The sequence below is a fragment of the Macrobrachium rosenbergii genome, chromosome 55, assembly GCF_040412425.1.
Source record: "Macrobrachium rosenbergii isolate ZJJX-2024 chromosome 55, ASM4041242v1, whole genome shotgun sequence".
NCBI lineage: Eukaryota > Metazoa > Arthropoda > Malacostraca > Decapoda > Palaemonidae > Macrobrachium > Macrobrachium rosenbergii.
In genome coordinates, this window is record NC_089795.1 from 53,479,887 (window position 1) to 53,495,852 (window position 15,966).

Consider the following 15,966-nt stretch of genomic DNA (forward strand, 5'->3'; position numbering starts at 1 on the left):
TTCTTTCAACCTTATTAGTCTCACTGTATAGCAGGGTCAGTCACTAGAGTCAACTTTCTCTATCTATTTCTATTCCTTGCATCTTCTTCTCCCAGTCCCACCTCACCTATATCCCTCCTCACCACATCGATCCATCTGATCCTCTGACGCCCCACACTCCTCCTCCCCATCACTGGCATGTTCTTAGCTGTCTTGATTAGTTCCACTTCATCTCTTATTACATGGCCATAGTGACTCAGACGAGCTTCCCTAGCCTTCTCCTTTACATTACATATACCACACATTCTTCTTATATCTTGACTCTCCCTCCTTTCCAGTAGCAATATTCCAGCAGTCCATCTCACCATCCTCATCTCAGTTCTTTCCCGCAGTCCCTTCTCTTTCCCCTTAAGTATTGTTCATAAGGCCTCATATATTTATAACAGTGATAAAATCAGTGCAACCTGTTTAGATCATTTGTGCCTCCTTTACGAGAATATTTGTTCCGGTGTGGTTGCCTGCCTCTGCCAGAAATTTATCTCTTTTAGAGTTGTTCGTGGTGGTAGGTTTCTGTTTCCTGATATTAGCAGTTATGACTTGGACCATTGATGGATGGTTTCATGTTTATCACTTTTTCATAAGTTGTAGTTTAATAGAAATCTTTCATATTCACAATTGATCCCTGATCCCCCTTTGCTGCCAAGAGCAACCAGATTCGCTGAGCAGCAGTGCCAATATGCAGTAAATGTGCCTCGCTATTAAACTGCTCAGTTTCAGAGGTCCTTTATTCCCCACATCGTTGGACTCTGGAACATTCTTACTGAGATGGCGTGCAATTGGAACTTCAAAAGTTCAAGCGAAGATGCAATGCATTGCTACCCCAATGCTATTCTCCCTGCATTTTAATATATTTTTATCTATTTATTAATTTTTTATTTTTAATAAGTGAGATATCCTCACTCTGTATTTCCCTTTACCTTCTCTTACTTCCTAATGAGCATTGTATTCTTTGGAAGCTTGAATTTCAAGTCAGTGGCCCCTGTGGGCTTGCTCCATATGAATAGTGTTCATTTTCTGAATAATAATAATAATCATAAATGGAATTTGCCCTGGTAGAGGATTTTAACATGTGCTGCTGAAGATGAGTCCAAGTTCATAATGTGAGTTATGAAATATTCTAATTCACTCTATTTTATTCAAAGAAACATTCAGCAAAAGATCTGGTAAAACTGGAAGCAGTTATTTTTCTCAAGTATGCCATTTTGCATGAAGTTGAGCTAAAGTAACATTTTTGTGAGAACTTTTGGATTTGGATATATTAATACAACTCATTACTTATAATTCAGTTTACTGTATTCAAGTCTTGCCATGAATCAGTTTTCTTATTCATGTCTAGCAAATTTTCCAAAATTGTCGTTAAATTTATCAGTAACAAAGCAGTTCTTTTGTGTAAAAGTTTGCACCAAATAATTTGTAAGATCCAGCCATTGTATGTTATTTAATAATTAGTAACATTTTTTGATATGCTGAGTATTAGTAATTCTGTTTGCCTCCAGGCTATTCTTCTGTGTGGTCCCCCAGGATTAGGAAAGACAACTTTAGCTCATATTATCGCTCGACATGCAGGCTATAATCCAGTGGAAATGAATGCTAGTGATGATCGATCAGTGGAAGTGTTTAGAAAAAATCTTGAAAATGCAACATCCATGAAGGCTGTGATGGGTGTGGATAAAAGACCTAACTGTTTGATTATTGATGAAATTGATGGAGCACCTGCTGTGAGTATATATGATTCTAACTTTTTACCAGAGTGAAACAGAAATATAGATGATTCTAGTTTTTACCAGAGTGAAACAGAAATATTGATGATTGTAGTTTTTACCTGAGTGAAGCAGAAATACTGATGATTCTAAGTTTTTACTAGAGTGGAACAGAAATATATATATTTTTTTATGTTGTCAGAGTTCTTTATACTGTATTATTGGTACTACTCCCTTGTTTTTCATGAATAACATTAATCCCTCTCTTATCTGGATTAATAGAGCCAAGGGCCCATTGGATAAGGGCAAAATCTGGATGAGGGCAAGTAAAAAAATCTAGGGGTGTTTGAAGGCAACTCCGTACCCCTCCTCACCTAATCTTGTCAAAACTGCATAACTGTAAACACTCAGTATGTTTATAAACAACAACCAGCACACTTTAGACTGAAAACTTTATGCAAAAGACAATTATACCTTCTCCCTCCATATTTGTAACAAAATATACTGTGTTCATACCCTTAAAAAAATGTTACCCCTTCTTTTCTCTCTCATAAATGACACATAATTCGGTAAGTAGGTAGCCTACCTGAGTTTAACCACAGCCTACCAATGTTAGATCACCATTAATGTATTTTTATACAGCAACTTTATCAGTTGTTACCATATTTTATTACCATACATGAGACACAAAATGTGTATGGGTGAACTATTGGCCTAGGCTGGGTGCTACACTCACCTTATTCATTTGTGTAACTTAAATGCCATTACAATGGTATTTAAGATAAATTTAAAGGAAATATTTTATGATTTGCCCATAGGTTCTTGACCATGTAATGTACCCCACGTGTATTCTGACTTGCACAGAGGGATAATATACATTTATGTCTACTTTTTCCAGCCATCGATTAATTGGCTTGTTAACCTGCTTTCTGGGAAAGGTGCATCTGAGTCAGGCACAAAGAGAAAGAAGAAAGACGGTGCAGTGTTGTTACAAAGGCCAGTTATTTGTATATGTAATGAGCTCTACACTCCAGCTCTTCGTCCTTTAAGGCAATTAGCTCTTGTCATCCAGTTCCCTCCAACGCATAATACAAGGTGAGTGTTCATTGTTATATCATCATTGCCCCAACACTAGATTGTTATTACTATTATTATTATTATTATTATTATTATTATTATTATTATTATTATTCAGAAGATGAATCCTATTCAAATGGAACAAGCCCATAGGGGCCATTGACTTGAAATTCGAGCTTCCAAAGAATATGGTGCTCCTTAGGAAGTAAGAGAAGTTAAAGAGATCCTTGCCTTCATGGAATTTTGCCACTCATATTTTTCCTGTGCTTTCACCTCCACAAATCTCTCTCTCCAGCCTCCTGTCCCTTAGTTCTCATCCAAGTAGATCCACTAATCTGATGCCTAGAGGAGCCCAGCTGACACATCTTGGGTGTGAAAGACATGTTCAGCGTATTTCCATCTCCCTTTGATTATTATCGCGTCTACATATGGAACATCCATGATTTTCCTTTTGGGATAAACTTACTTTAGTCTGCCATATTGAAACAAGTCTACAAAATAATTTTTACATACTTTTTTTGTCATACCATGATTCATGTTTGTATGGCAATACAGAACATGGTGGACTAATGTTTAAACTATTTTCCAGTACTGTGTCAACCTATTTGACCGCCAAATCTTATTCAGCTTTCCCTAGTGTTTGCTTTGTCTTTTTGTCTTTCACTAAAATGGCAGCTTGTGGGAACCTGTATAAGATATTTTTTATTCTTAAATGCCTGAAGATTTGGCACAATCCTTTTCCGTCTGATATTATTTCATCCCTTTATGCCTACTCTGTCATTTTTGTTTTTCTAAAATTCATTTTGAGTCCCATCTCTCTTAAGTCTGATACATTTTTTGTAAGTCTTGAAGTGTTTTCTGATTAAAGGAACATCATCAGCATATTCTTTTGAAGTCTGTCCAGTTTCTAACATTATTCCATTCTAAATTTTTGCTTTCACCTCTGATCTCATTACCAAAGCCATTAGAAGAGTAAACAGCAAAGATAACACAACATTTTCTTGTATCACCCCACTATTTACTGCAAATTCACTTGACAAAATGCCACACATATTTACCTTGTCATAATGCTTGGTAATTAACACAAATATTTGTAATCGTTTTTCTGATATGGTTAGTTACCTTAAAGTGAATACTGTAAATTGATATCTCCCTATACAACAAACATGCCTCTTATTTTACTTAAACTAATCCCAGTAGCCATGAAGAAACAATTGTTATACCATGTTAAATGATTAGACTACCCCAGTGTAGTAAGTGAAACAAAATATTTGCAGAATGTTGATAATACAGGCAGTCCCTGGTTATCGGCAGGGTTCCGTTCTGAGGGCGTGATGATAAGGAAAATTGGGGATTTTCGGGGATTTTATGGTGATTTTCAGGCTTATCGGCGCTGAAAAGTGCCGATTTTCGGTTATCAGCGCCTCTGTTAGGTATGTATTGGTGCCAATACTCAATTATCGGCACTGATAAGCGGAAATCGGCGATTTTTGGTGGCCAAAATTGCCAATTTTCATCGCTAGACAAGCCCCGTAAAACCGGATCGCCGTTAACTGGGGGCTACCAGTTTAGAGACCTTCCCTTCAGTGGGAAGTCCAGTGTCCCAGCTGCTGTGCTGTTTGTCACTTACGGGTGTTACAAGAATTTTGAGAAGTGTTCTTTATTTTCTTTTTTCCTTTGACCTATGTCATAGTCAGAATAATGCTGCAGGGGCACCTACAGAAGCCACAAAATTTGCAGAATGCATCTCAGCACGCTGCTACTGGAATGTGCCTCAAAGCTGGTGCATTGGTGTCTTCATATGCAGCTAATGAGAGAAGGATACTTGTATGACATAGTTATGGTGCATCTTTATTAGCCACTCAAAGATGATAAACAAAATGATTTTGTATTGTTGCTGCATAGGAGCCAATAACAGTCACTAAAGCTCCCAAGCAGAAAGTGATCTCCCAACCATGAAACATTTATGACTAGTCATGACACATTCATATCACTCACAAGCAATAAACAAAATTATATTTTTGCTTTTGAGCCAATAACAGTTGTGAAAGTTCCAGGCAGTAGGGTGCCTCACTAAAGTTGAAATTAAAACTTCCAGCAAAAAAGATGATAGACCATATAGATATAGCTTCTTGAATATAAACATAAAGAGCTTTTGCAGTGTGGAAATAGGTTTGCAGATATAGGAAACATGTCTGAGGAGGAACATAAAATCAGTGGGAACTGGTTTGACATCAGGAATGTAAATCAATTTGCAGGAATAGAAGTACTGAAATATAGAGAAACGAAATGGGAGCCTTGGATATTGGTAAGACCAGGGATACAACAAAGGACTGACAATATCAGAGTTACGTGTAAACAAATTTCAAGATAGGGAATGCAAAGTAGTGTGTGCTAAGTACTCAGGTCTAGATACTGAAGTTTAAGTGAAGATCAAGAAAGATGAGAGAGAATACATGGGCAAACATGTTGATAATTTGACAAAGCCATGTATTCAGAAAGTGGTGCTGGTGTCAGGGTTGCCTACATTTAATAATGAAATAGCCACAGGTGGAAAGAAAAAGAAGGAGATACGATCAGAGGGAAGGATGGTTCAATAATAATAATGTCAGAAGATGAAGAAAGACACTGTTGGTCAGAACAGTATTGTGAGGTCATGAATAATGTGATAATTAGAGTAATATACCAGAAGCTGTTGAAGACCTGAATGTGCTTAAGAATGCCTTGTGCTTGGCAAGTTTGCTTCTCTAGGTGTATGTCTTCCACTGGAAATCTCTTACTTATGGGAGTTCCCATGACTTAATTGGTTCAGTTTTGCTCTACTGCACATCACTGTGATGGACTGGATTTCTTGCACCTATGTTCACTCTCTTCTGAGGTCCCTATGGATTGTCTTCCCTCCCAAATTGTGATTTAGGCTTGGATACTTTTTAGATTGATGGGTTTGCCAAACTTGATGAAGTTTACACTTGAAAGTACTTTTTTCAATAACCCCATTAATCATAAACTTCCAGTGCTCTCCTTTTCTCCCCATATTCTTAAGGGTGGAAATTGATACTAGAATAATACTCCTGTTCCCTTCCTGCCCAGCATGACATGGTTGTGCGCAGTGGGTCATTTTACCTTAAAGATAGTTCAAGTTGCTGTTGACTGGAACCATTGCATATATAGACAGGTAATGGGTATGTAGAAAAACAGGATTCATTATAAAAAACATATGTTTATTGTAGTATATTCTACCATAAAAACTATTGCTGGTAATGGTTTCAAAAATTTTTGTCAAGTAACAAAGCTTTTGGTAGCATTATGATTATGTTTTCATATTATTTTGACACAGACTTGCTCAGAGACTTTCTGAGGTATGCAGAAGGCAACACTTGAAAGCTGACCTCACCGTATTATTGGCCTTATGTGACAAGATGGAAAATGATATACGTGGGTGTATGTCAGTTCTGCAGTTTGTGAAGTATGTTTTTTATTCCTGATTTTGTAGTTCTATAAATCATTTAAGGGCTGTAAGAATATCATGGAATCTGTTTGTCCTTGTCATTAACAGCAGAGTACTTTATTTGATGTCTGACTGTTGTCTTTGAAATACAAAAGAAGGTACAGTATTCTCGAGCATCTTAGTTAAGTGTTGAAATATAGATTCTTATGCCTGATTTTTAATATCACTTATTTGTTCATGAAACAGCATTGCTTCTAAGGAGTATTGTTTTGTGTTTAACAGAGAAGCAATAATTTCCATTTATTTTCCTTAAATGAAGACATTTTAATTGTGTTGGAAAAGAATAAAGTTTAATACTGTGCTTTCTTCCAGGAGTACCAAAAGTGATCTTCGGTTAAATGATGTTGATGGTTCAGCTGTTGGACAAAAGGATTACCAGCGATCCCTCTTCAGTGTTTGGCATGATATCTTCTCTGTACCTAGGCCTAAGAAGTTAGTCCCATTTATTCATTAAGTTTGTGGTTACTGAAGACTAATTAATAGACTTTTAACTTATGAATCTTGGATAAACTTCATACACCTTCACTTCTAGAAGGGTCATTAGCAGTGTATCCAATCTCTCTCTCTCTCTCTCTCTCTCTCTCTCTCTCTCTCTCTCATCCAACCCACATACTGGGCCATTTGCCTCTATCTTGCATCACTCAAGCTTCCTGTGCATTAAGCTCTTCCTTCTACGAGCTAGCATATCTACCTCTTTCACATATCTCCACATTTCTCACCTGCTCAGTTCTTTCATGACAAACATGCTACTCAGACAGTGCCTTTTACCAACTGTAACCTTTGTTTCTTTCATTTGCATCCATTGTCCTTACTTCAGTATATTAAGGGAGGCCTGGCTTAACACTCGGCCATATTACATATTAAGGTTCGAGCCGATCCTCAAATTCCAAGGAACGATCAAAATTGAGTTATTGACAGTTTTGGACTATTTGATGTCTAAATAAACATATCCTGAAGTGTTATTGCTGCAAAAAAATTTTCAGATTGTTTTATTTACATTTTTGCTCATTGCTTTTATTGCTTTGTGAACAACAAATTGTTGCAAACCTTGAAAATAACTTTCTATTTCTGTTTATTTCAAAATAATTTATATACTTGCGTTACCCAGAAAAATATCCGTGTTTTCTCTAGCGATGGCATCAAAGAAAATGTGAGATCAGAGTAACTCACTCAAATTTTTCCGTTCCTCTCTGCACTTGTCAAATTGGCATCACCCATTATTATATTAGTATTCAGAGATGAACCCTATTCGTATGAAACAAGCCCACAGGGGCCATTGACTCGAAATTCAAGCTTCCATTTGAAAGAGGTAACAGAAGGTATTGGGAAATACAGAAAGAGGAGATCAGTTAGCAGAATAATAGATAAATTAACAAATTAATAAATAAATAAAAATGTAATTAAAATATTAGAATACAAGTTGAATTGTATTAGGGTACTAGTGCATTGCAAGTTTGCTTAAACTTTGGAAGTTCCAATTGCATGACTTCCTCTGGGAGGCTGTTCCACAGTCCATCGGTATGAGGAATGAATGACCTCTGGAACTGAGAAGTTGAACAGCAAGGCACATTTACTGCATATTGGTGCTGCTGTTCAGCAAATCTGGTTGCTCTCAGCAGGAAAAGGGGATCGGGGATCAACTGTGAATGTGAAAGATCTCAATTAAAATACAACTTATGAAAAAGTAAAAAGTGACAAACGAGACCATCCGTCGATGGTCAAGGTCATAAGTGCTAATATTAGGAAACAGAAACCCACCACAAACCACTCTATCTAAAATGAGATAAATCTCTGGCAGAAGCAGACATCCACACTAGAGAACAGTATTCTAGTAAAGGAAGCACAAATAAATTAAAACAGGTTGCATTGATTATATCACTGTTATAAATATATTAGGCTTTACGAACATACATAACTCTCATGTGGCATTTGCTGAAACTGTCATTGGATGTTTCTCAAAAGTAAGACGTGAGTCAAAAGTTACACCTAGAATAGTTAATGCTTCAGCAGAGTCCCATCCACCTGAAGGGGAGGATGAGGTGGAAAATCTATAGGAGATGTGTAATCAACAGTGTTTTTGTTTTACTGGAGTTCAGCCTCATACCCCATTCACTGATCCGGTCCATGTCCCGATGGAGGCTGATGACAGCTTATAATGATGATACAAAAAATGGGTATCATTGGTGACAGTGATATAATAGTAACACTGGTACAAGAAGACAGGATTAACTAAGTGAATGTCTTGTAAAATGGCAAGAACATTCACATAGTAGATAATCTTCATCCAGAGGAAGATGCAAGAATTGCCATTACAGTGACTTGCAGCCTGCTAAGCAAAGTACAAAGGCAGAAAAGAAAACCAGAAAAAACTTATACATTACACATCAGATCACCATCAGAGAAAAGGAGTCCATACTAACACGGTACAGTGGACTATTCAAACCACTGTTTAATTTCGGGTGCCATCTGTGAAGAAAAACATACAAACACCTTGAATATCAAAGGAGAGTATAATATTAAAGCATGTACTCTTAAGTAAGTGTCAATTAAAAGGTTATTTGTTAGAAACATTCAAGATACTTCAAGGTATAGATAACAGACTAAAGGTATCCAGTTATGGTAAGTCGTAACCAAATTAGTTCCAATTGATGGAAACTGGAACTAAAAAGTTTCAGCATTAGCCATTATTGAACCTTTTGTTTCACAAACAAGATAACTTTATTTTTGAGTAAACTACAACCTATGGATGTGAATATCACAACAAATTAGTTTAAGAACAGATTAGATAAGTTATTGACACTTTTTTTTTTTTGAAGTGTCTCTTTGGATAGATAAGTGAGTCTTTGTGGCACCTGTTTGCATGTAAGTACATGTAGCCTCCAAGCTTAGTGTTCATTTTTATATATTTCTTTTACAATATTCTCATGGTCTAATCTAGTTACTTGTTAACTGTATATTCAAAATAGGTACTGAAGTAATTTAGTATTTATTTCTGATCTGTCAGCTTTTTGTGTTATATAGGATTTTATGAGAACTAATGTAGGTCTGGAATTTTTTTAATGGAAAGTACTTACCTCTGTACCTGTGATACTTTTCCAGATACTATACAATACAGTCAAGTAGAACAGAGATTATTCATATAGAATTCATTAAGTTTTGTTCTGCGACTCAGAAATTTAACATTCCTTTAGGAAACGAAGAGTCAATCCTCATGAGCTTCAGCACAATGATGGTGTTTTGATCCCAATGCCTGATCTCAATGGAGATTTGGAAGATTTTGTAGAGCACACAACTCTAACTTCAAGATACCAAAGAATCCTGAAGACTGTAGAATCATGTGGCGAGTACGAAAAATTGACTCAAGGGTGGTTCGAAAATTATCTGACGATGAAATTCAAGCATACTCATATGGAACCTGTAAGTATGGCAGTTAATTTTGAAGTGTTTTATGTTAAAGTACACAATCTAGTAGTTGTTCTGTGAAACATCCATAGAATAGTTAATATCAAAAGTTCACTAAAAATACTTGAGGAATGTTTTTCTTTGTATTTAATGATTCTATCACTGAATGTTTTAATTCAGGAGCCCAATTTACTGAGGTGTTGATATTTTAATAAGATAGCTGTGAAATGTGTGATTTTTGAGTTTTGAGTTGATGGTATGTTTTTTAGTGGTTGAACAATTGACTGCTTAAAAAAATATTTTGCAACTTTGATTGTGTAGATGCTGTTCATTCCCAAATAAGTTAACTCTTATGGTCCACCCAGGGTTAGTGCATACTGCACTCCATAAACATAGTTGTTCTGGTATAAAGTTCAGTTTAGGTAATTGTAAGATGTGAAAAATAAGTAGCCTGCTCCTGGCAGCCAACCATGAAGGGAAGGCTTGATTTAGACTAACACTTTGCATCAATGAATCTGAGTCCTCCCATGCAATAACCTCCTCTCCCTGAAGTATTGCTTTTCCCATGCAACAACCGGACATTGAGGAAGACCCCAGTAAGGCCCACCCTCCTTCCCAATACCTCATTTGGGTGACACCAGCTTTCTGCCCCTTCACTTTTATAACAATTGATCATGTTGAGGCAGAGTTTAAGAACTTTGTAGTTACTGGGAACCATGAGAAATTGGTAGAAATAAAGGTATTTATTTCCACTATCCCAATATCTGGCAACTCTGCAAAGGAATGGACAAGACTTATCCTCTATATTGATTTGGAAAAGTTCCCATTTGGTATGGCTACCCAAGAGTTTGGCCTATGTTTGCAAAGACTTTTTCAAACATTATGAAGGCATTCTTCAATTTCATGGAGTAGCACCCCAAGCCAAAAAAAAAAAAAAAAAAAAAAAAATGTGCTGAAATTTCCAGATGACTACCAAACCAGAGTACATTTTCTTATTCTGTGTGGGTCTTGGACTGCCGCTTTTGATTTGGAAGACAAGTCTTTCACCATTTCCCCTTGCCCCTTTCTAGGGTTTTGGATTGGGAAGGACAAGTACAGATTCAAGGTTGTGTCCACTGGGTTAGACATTACAAAGAGAATTTTAACAAAATTAACAGCATATTTGTCAAGAAAAGAAGGAATTCAACGGTAGCCAACCTAGAAGATCGGTTTATTGGGTCGGCCACTGAAGAAGAGTGCCTATGAAACCTGAGAGTGGTAGCCAACAGACTATTCAAAAGGTTTCCTGAAAAACTGGTACAAGTCCCACCTCACACCCAATAGGTTTCAAAAGGTTTCCTGAAAAACTGGTACAAGTCCCACCTCACACCCAATAGGTATCTTGTGTGATTGGGACATATTGGGATACCCTTCATGGTCAGTTGTCTTCTTAGCCAGACTCTACTCAGAATAAGAAAAGATGGGCAGAGATTACTTACCCAATCCAGGTTTTTCCCAACAATATTTGCAATGAATCCTGAGCTTCTTGCTGTTAGTGTCTGGGGTAGAGCTGAGCCTAAGTGTGTGACTCAGGGACATGAACAGAGTCTGGTTCTTGCATGCCTGGGAAAGGCTTTGTGATCTTCTCCATCATGAATTAGGTAGTCGGGAAGATTCTCTGTCTGTGGACCTGGAAGGGAACTCTGCCAAACAGGTTGAACAGGTGAATAGACTCCAACACTTGTGTGAGTAGTAGTACACAAGGATGCCGCCTTGACAGGTTGGGGAGGCCTTTTGGGTGTGAGAAAATGGTCACCTATTTTATGGAGGTGTCACATCAATTTTCTGGAGCTGATGGCTGTTTTCCTGCCTAGAAAATTGAAACCTCAAAAGAGGACCCACATTTTGTTGGTCTTAGACAATATGACAGCGATGACTTGTATTAAGAGGTTGGGCTTCTGCTCAACCCCCTCTCAATTCAGCCAGAAGTAGACCTGATTGCCACACATGAAAATCTCCAAACCTTGACAGTCAGATAATAGCAAGAGATGCATTTCTACAAGACTGGAACAAATGGAGGACAATCAGCCTTTGTTCTTCATTGCCCAAGATTTCAAAGGTTTTTAACAAACTGGTAATACAACAGAACCACCTAATTAGTGGCCCCAAATTAGCCAAAGAGTTATTTATTCCTGCTTTTTCAACAATGGGCATGGAAATCAATTCAAAAGCAGTCCACTGTTTGATCCCAGACAAGAGGGAAAGTTGTTTACTTTATCCTCCCTTCTGGACCATGACTTTCACATTTGGATCTTTGAAATCTAGTCTGCTGTGCAGCTTATTCACTGAACTTGATGCAAAAATTAGACTTTATCTGTCCAGGAATGCCAGTCTGCATGTAGTGTTGCTGCTACTACAATTATGACATACAAGGGTGTGTTATTAGAGCCCTTGCTTTATGGGTTTGGCATTGATTCAAATATAGAAGTTTTTAATTCCCTCCTTTAGTCCTTTGCATTGCAAAGACTGGCTTCTGCAAGGCTTCCCATTACTGGGTCTCTGAATAAGTTTCTTTGACCCATGTCATCAGTTCCGAAGTCTTAATGCAACTACAACTCATATGATCCAAAAGGTGGTCTTGACTGCCTTGGCATCCCGGCTTGCCAATGCAGTCAATAGATATGAGTAAGAGAAGGGGGAAGGATGTAGCAGGAATAGAAAAACTTTTGGATATCTGGATGGAGCACCAGAGACAAAGGTGTGCCACTTAGCCTCTTGCAGATTCAGGAAAAGGCTAAAAACCTTTTTAATTACTTGAAGGCTAAGGCTGGTGAAAACACTGAAGATGGAACTTTTGCTGCAAGTCATGGATGGTTTCATTGTTTTAAAAAGCACACTAACTTGCATCATGTGTCTGTTACTGGTGAGTCAGTGAGCACTGACAAAGCAATAGCCAAAAATTTCCCAAGTTACTCAAGGAAATAATTGATAAGGAAGGTTATACCCCTCAGCAAATTTTTAATATTGATGAGAAAGGCCTTTTCTTGAAAAAATGCCAGAAAAAACGTACATCAACCTTGAAGAGAAGACAATGCCAGGATTTAAGGTGGTGAAAGATAGGCTAACTTTACTGCTGGATGGCAATGCATTGGGAGACTTCAAACTAAAACCTGTTTGGTGTATCGCACTGCAAATCCACGGGCACTGAAAATATCACAAAAAGCTCTCTACCCATAATCTGGGTGTCCAATTACAAAGCCTGGGTGACTTGCTTTATTTGAAGACTGATTTTTTCGCTCTAAATTACACAGAGTGGAAGGAAAAAGCTTCCAGACCCGAAATACTCCGGGAATGAAAGAATGAGACACCAGGAACTCACCACAAGGAGCTGCCAGTAAAAATAGCAGCGGGCCCCGGGTATAGAACGGACTCCGCGTATATATATAATATAAGGAGGAGGAGAGTACTCCGTTAGATAAACAGACTTATCTAAATATCAATTCATAAATAATAACATTAAACAAGTGACGGTACAAGGGTAAATACTCCGAGGAACCGGAGGATCCGCTCCCCTTATATAATATAAATCCCTTCTCCTTACTTCCGCCGAGGAAACAAAGCGGGCAAGATGCTGCGTATGTTTCTTATAAGCGAACAATTATATTTTACCCTATCTACGTAACTTGACGGGGAGGCGAGAGGTGTGGGATAGTGTCTGAACACGTTCGGAGCTAGCAACCACCAACACCAACACAGTGATGCTAGGGACTGTATGGGAGGGCGAATCCCTCTGCCAAATGGAGGGTCCTGAACTCGGAGAAAGCAGCCACCATCTAGCGTCACCGAGTAGAGCAAGGCTGGAGAGAGTGTGAGGGGAGGGGTGGAGTAGGGGAGAGGTAGGCTACCAGAAGGGAACAGGAGACAGGGGAAAAACATATCACCCGGCTCAACTGCACCCATACACTCAAGAATAATGAAACTTGGGAGGGTAGCCTGCTACTGGAAACTACCCAGCCCGATGCCCGACTCCTTCCTAGGCGAAGCCTAATAGGGACCTAACCTAGTATAGGCTAGGAGGAAAAGGGAGGAGTGCGGAGGGAGGAGGAAGCAACAGGGAGAGAAATTTTTGTGCGAGAACCAGCCAGGATCGAGGAAAAGGGGGCAAGGGGCGACTAGCCCTGGAAACACATCCAAGAACTCTATTCCCCAAATGAAGGGAAGAGAACTAAGGGGGCTCACTCTGCCGCAAAAAACGACCCGGAGGAACAGCAACCAAAACTCCCTCCAACCTGATGATCTCACCCAGGGCAAGGAGATGGAAGCAAAACAAGCCCTCTCCACTAAATAACCATCACACATAATAAGCAGAGACACAAAATGTACTCCAATAGGGTGCGTAGCCTACCTACGAGGAAGCGGTTAGATCTGAGGCTGCCGCCACCACGAGAGGTAAACAACAAAATAAATAAAATAAAAAGAAAGCACCATCTCAAGAATAAAATAATTAGCCTAATAGAGACCAAAAATAACCCAGGACCCAACCTGGGCGGGGTACCTGGGCGGGGCATCACCCTCACAAAAGGCCATTTAGGCAATGAAACGTAATTTCGTGAAACAAAGGGAGCCACCGCGAGGAACCACCAGGATGGGAACCAGGGCAAAAATCTATCTATAACGGCGAGTTAACTCAACAGAAAGGGGAACTGAAGAAATTGGCCTGTGATCGACATGGCTAGCGGAGCGCCCGTGGCGTCATAAGATCTCAATATTTATGAAAATACGAGACCATAACAGCCAAAAATAGAACAAAACCCCACAAGAAGATGGTACTTAACTTGGAGATGGTAAAGCTGCTTTCGATGACATGGCGTTGATGAAAATAATCCAAAAAAGGAAGGCAGGCACACAAAAGAAATGGAGGCGCAATCACGTGCTAGAAAATGGAATGAGGTAGGTGGCGCTGGTGTCGTCCTGGCGCGGTGTTGAGTGTAGGGGCTGTAACGGCTCACCGCTCTGTTCCGGGGTTTGATAAGGAGATCTTTGAGTATGTTTCCGTGGTAGTGGTATTTCACTCACCCTTCCTTATACCGCGTCTTCCAGAAGACGCTCGACTGTGGGTAATAACCCCCAGCTTTCCTGAAAGCTCTTTTTCTCTGGTATATCTAGCATTATTATACCTAGAAATTCGTGCCTGTAATGGAATTTCACGGCTGACAGGACCTTCCCTCAGAAATAGATTTTTCCTTTGTCAAAATCCCTTTTTTCATCACTATGTTCCGGAAATCAAGCTGTACTGCCGTGAGAATGGGATTCCTTTTAAGATTCTCTTAATTTTGGATAATGCCTTTGGTCACCCACCACACTTAGATGATTTCCATCCGGATGTTGAACTTGTATATTTACCCTATAACACAACTTCACTCATTCAGCCAATGGATCAAGGCGTAATAGCAAATTACAAGACATATTACACTCGCCATGTACAGGCAAGCATTGAAGAAGGTAAATGACCCAGGTGTGACCTTACATGACTTCTGGAAGGGTTACAACATTTACAATTGTATAAAAAATATTGATGCTGCATGGCATGAGGTGAGTGACATAAACATGAATGGAGCATGGAAGGCTACATGCCCACGGTTTGTTAACGACTTCAAAGGATTTAATCAAGAAGAAGAGGCCAAGGGAATCGTTAAGTCTCATTGACATAAGTTAAAAGGTACAGCTTGGCTTAGGGAAAGAGGACTTTGAAGAGCTGTTTGAGTCTCATTCAGAGGAGTTTTGAGTCTCATTCAGAGGAGTTGACGAATGAGGATTTAATGGAACTGGAAGAAAGAACAGAAGAACATGAAGAAGAAGAAGTTGTTCTTTTAAAGAAGTTTGAAGCAAAATAGATGGCCAAGGGGTTTTCTCTTTTAGAAAAAGCTTTGACTATTTTTTGAAAATCAGGATCCAAATGTTGAAAGATTCTCAAAAGTAGCAACAACTATCAACGCTGTTATGCATTGTTATCGTATCACATGATAAAAAGAAAAGAAAAACAATACAAACTTCTTTAGACAAATTCTTCAAACCAGTGCCTTCAACCTCAAGAGGCTCCCCCACCTCCGTTGACTGCTTCCTTCCCAAATGAAAAAAGTGATGCTGAAGAAATCCATCCTGAAGACGACATTAACGTTGACGACCCGCCGCCCCTGTAATTCCAACTGCCTCTCCTCCTCTCATCCATCACGTCAAGCATACAACACTAATTTCAAAAAT

General features: G+C 38.8%; 1 protein-coding gene across 1 annotated transcript in view; it reads left to right on the forward strand.

Moving 5' to 3' along the window:
• cutlet (chromosome transmission fidelity protein 18 homolog) overlaps nt 1-15,966 on the forward strand; it is a 138,498-nt gene that overhangs the window by 49,673 nt on the left and 72,859 nt on the right. Inside the window, 5 exon segments of the mRNA XM_067098543.1 lie at nt 1,536-1,757; nt 2,638-2,834; nt 6,154-6,282; nt 6,637-6,756; nt 9,516-9,741. Coding sequence (XP_066954644.1) covers nt 1,536-1,757; nt 2,638-2,834; nt 6,154-6,282; nt 6,637-6,756; nt 9,516-9,741 — 894 coding nt within the window.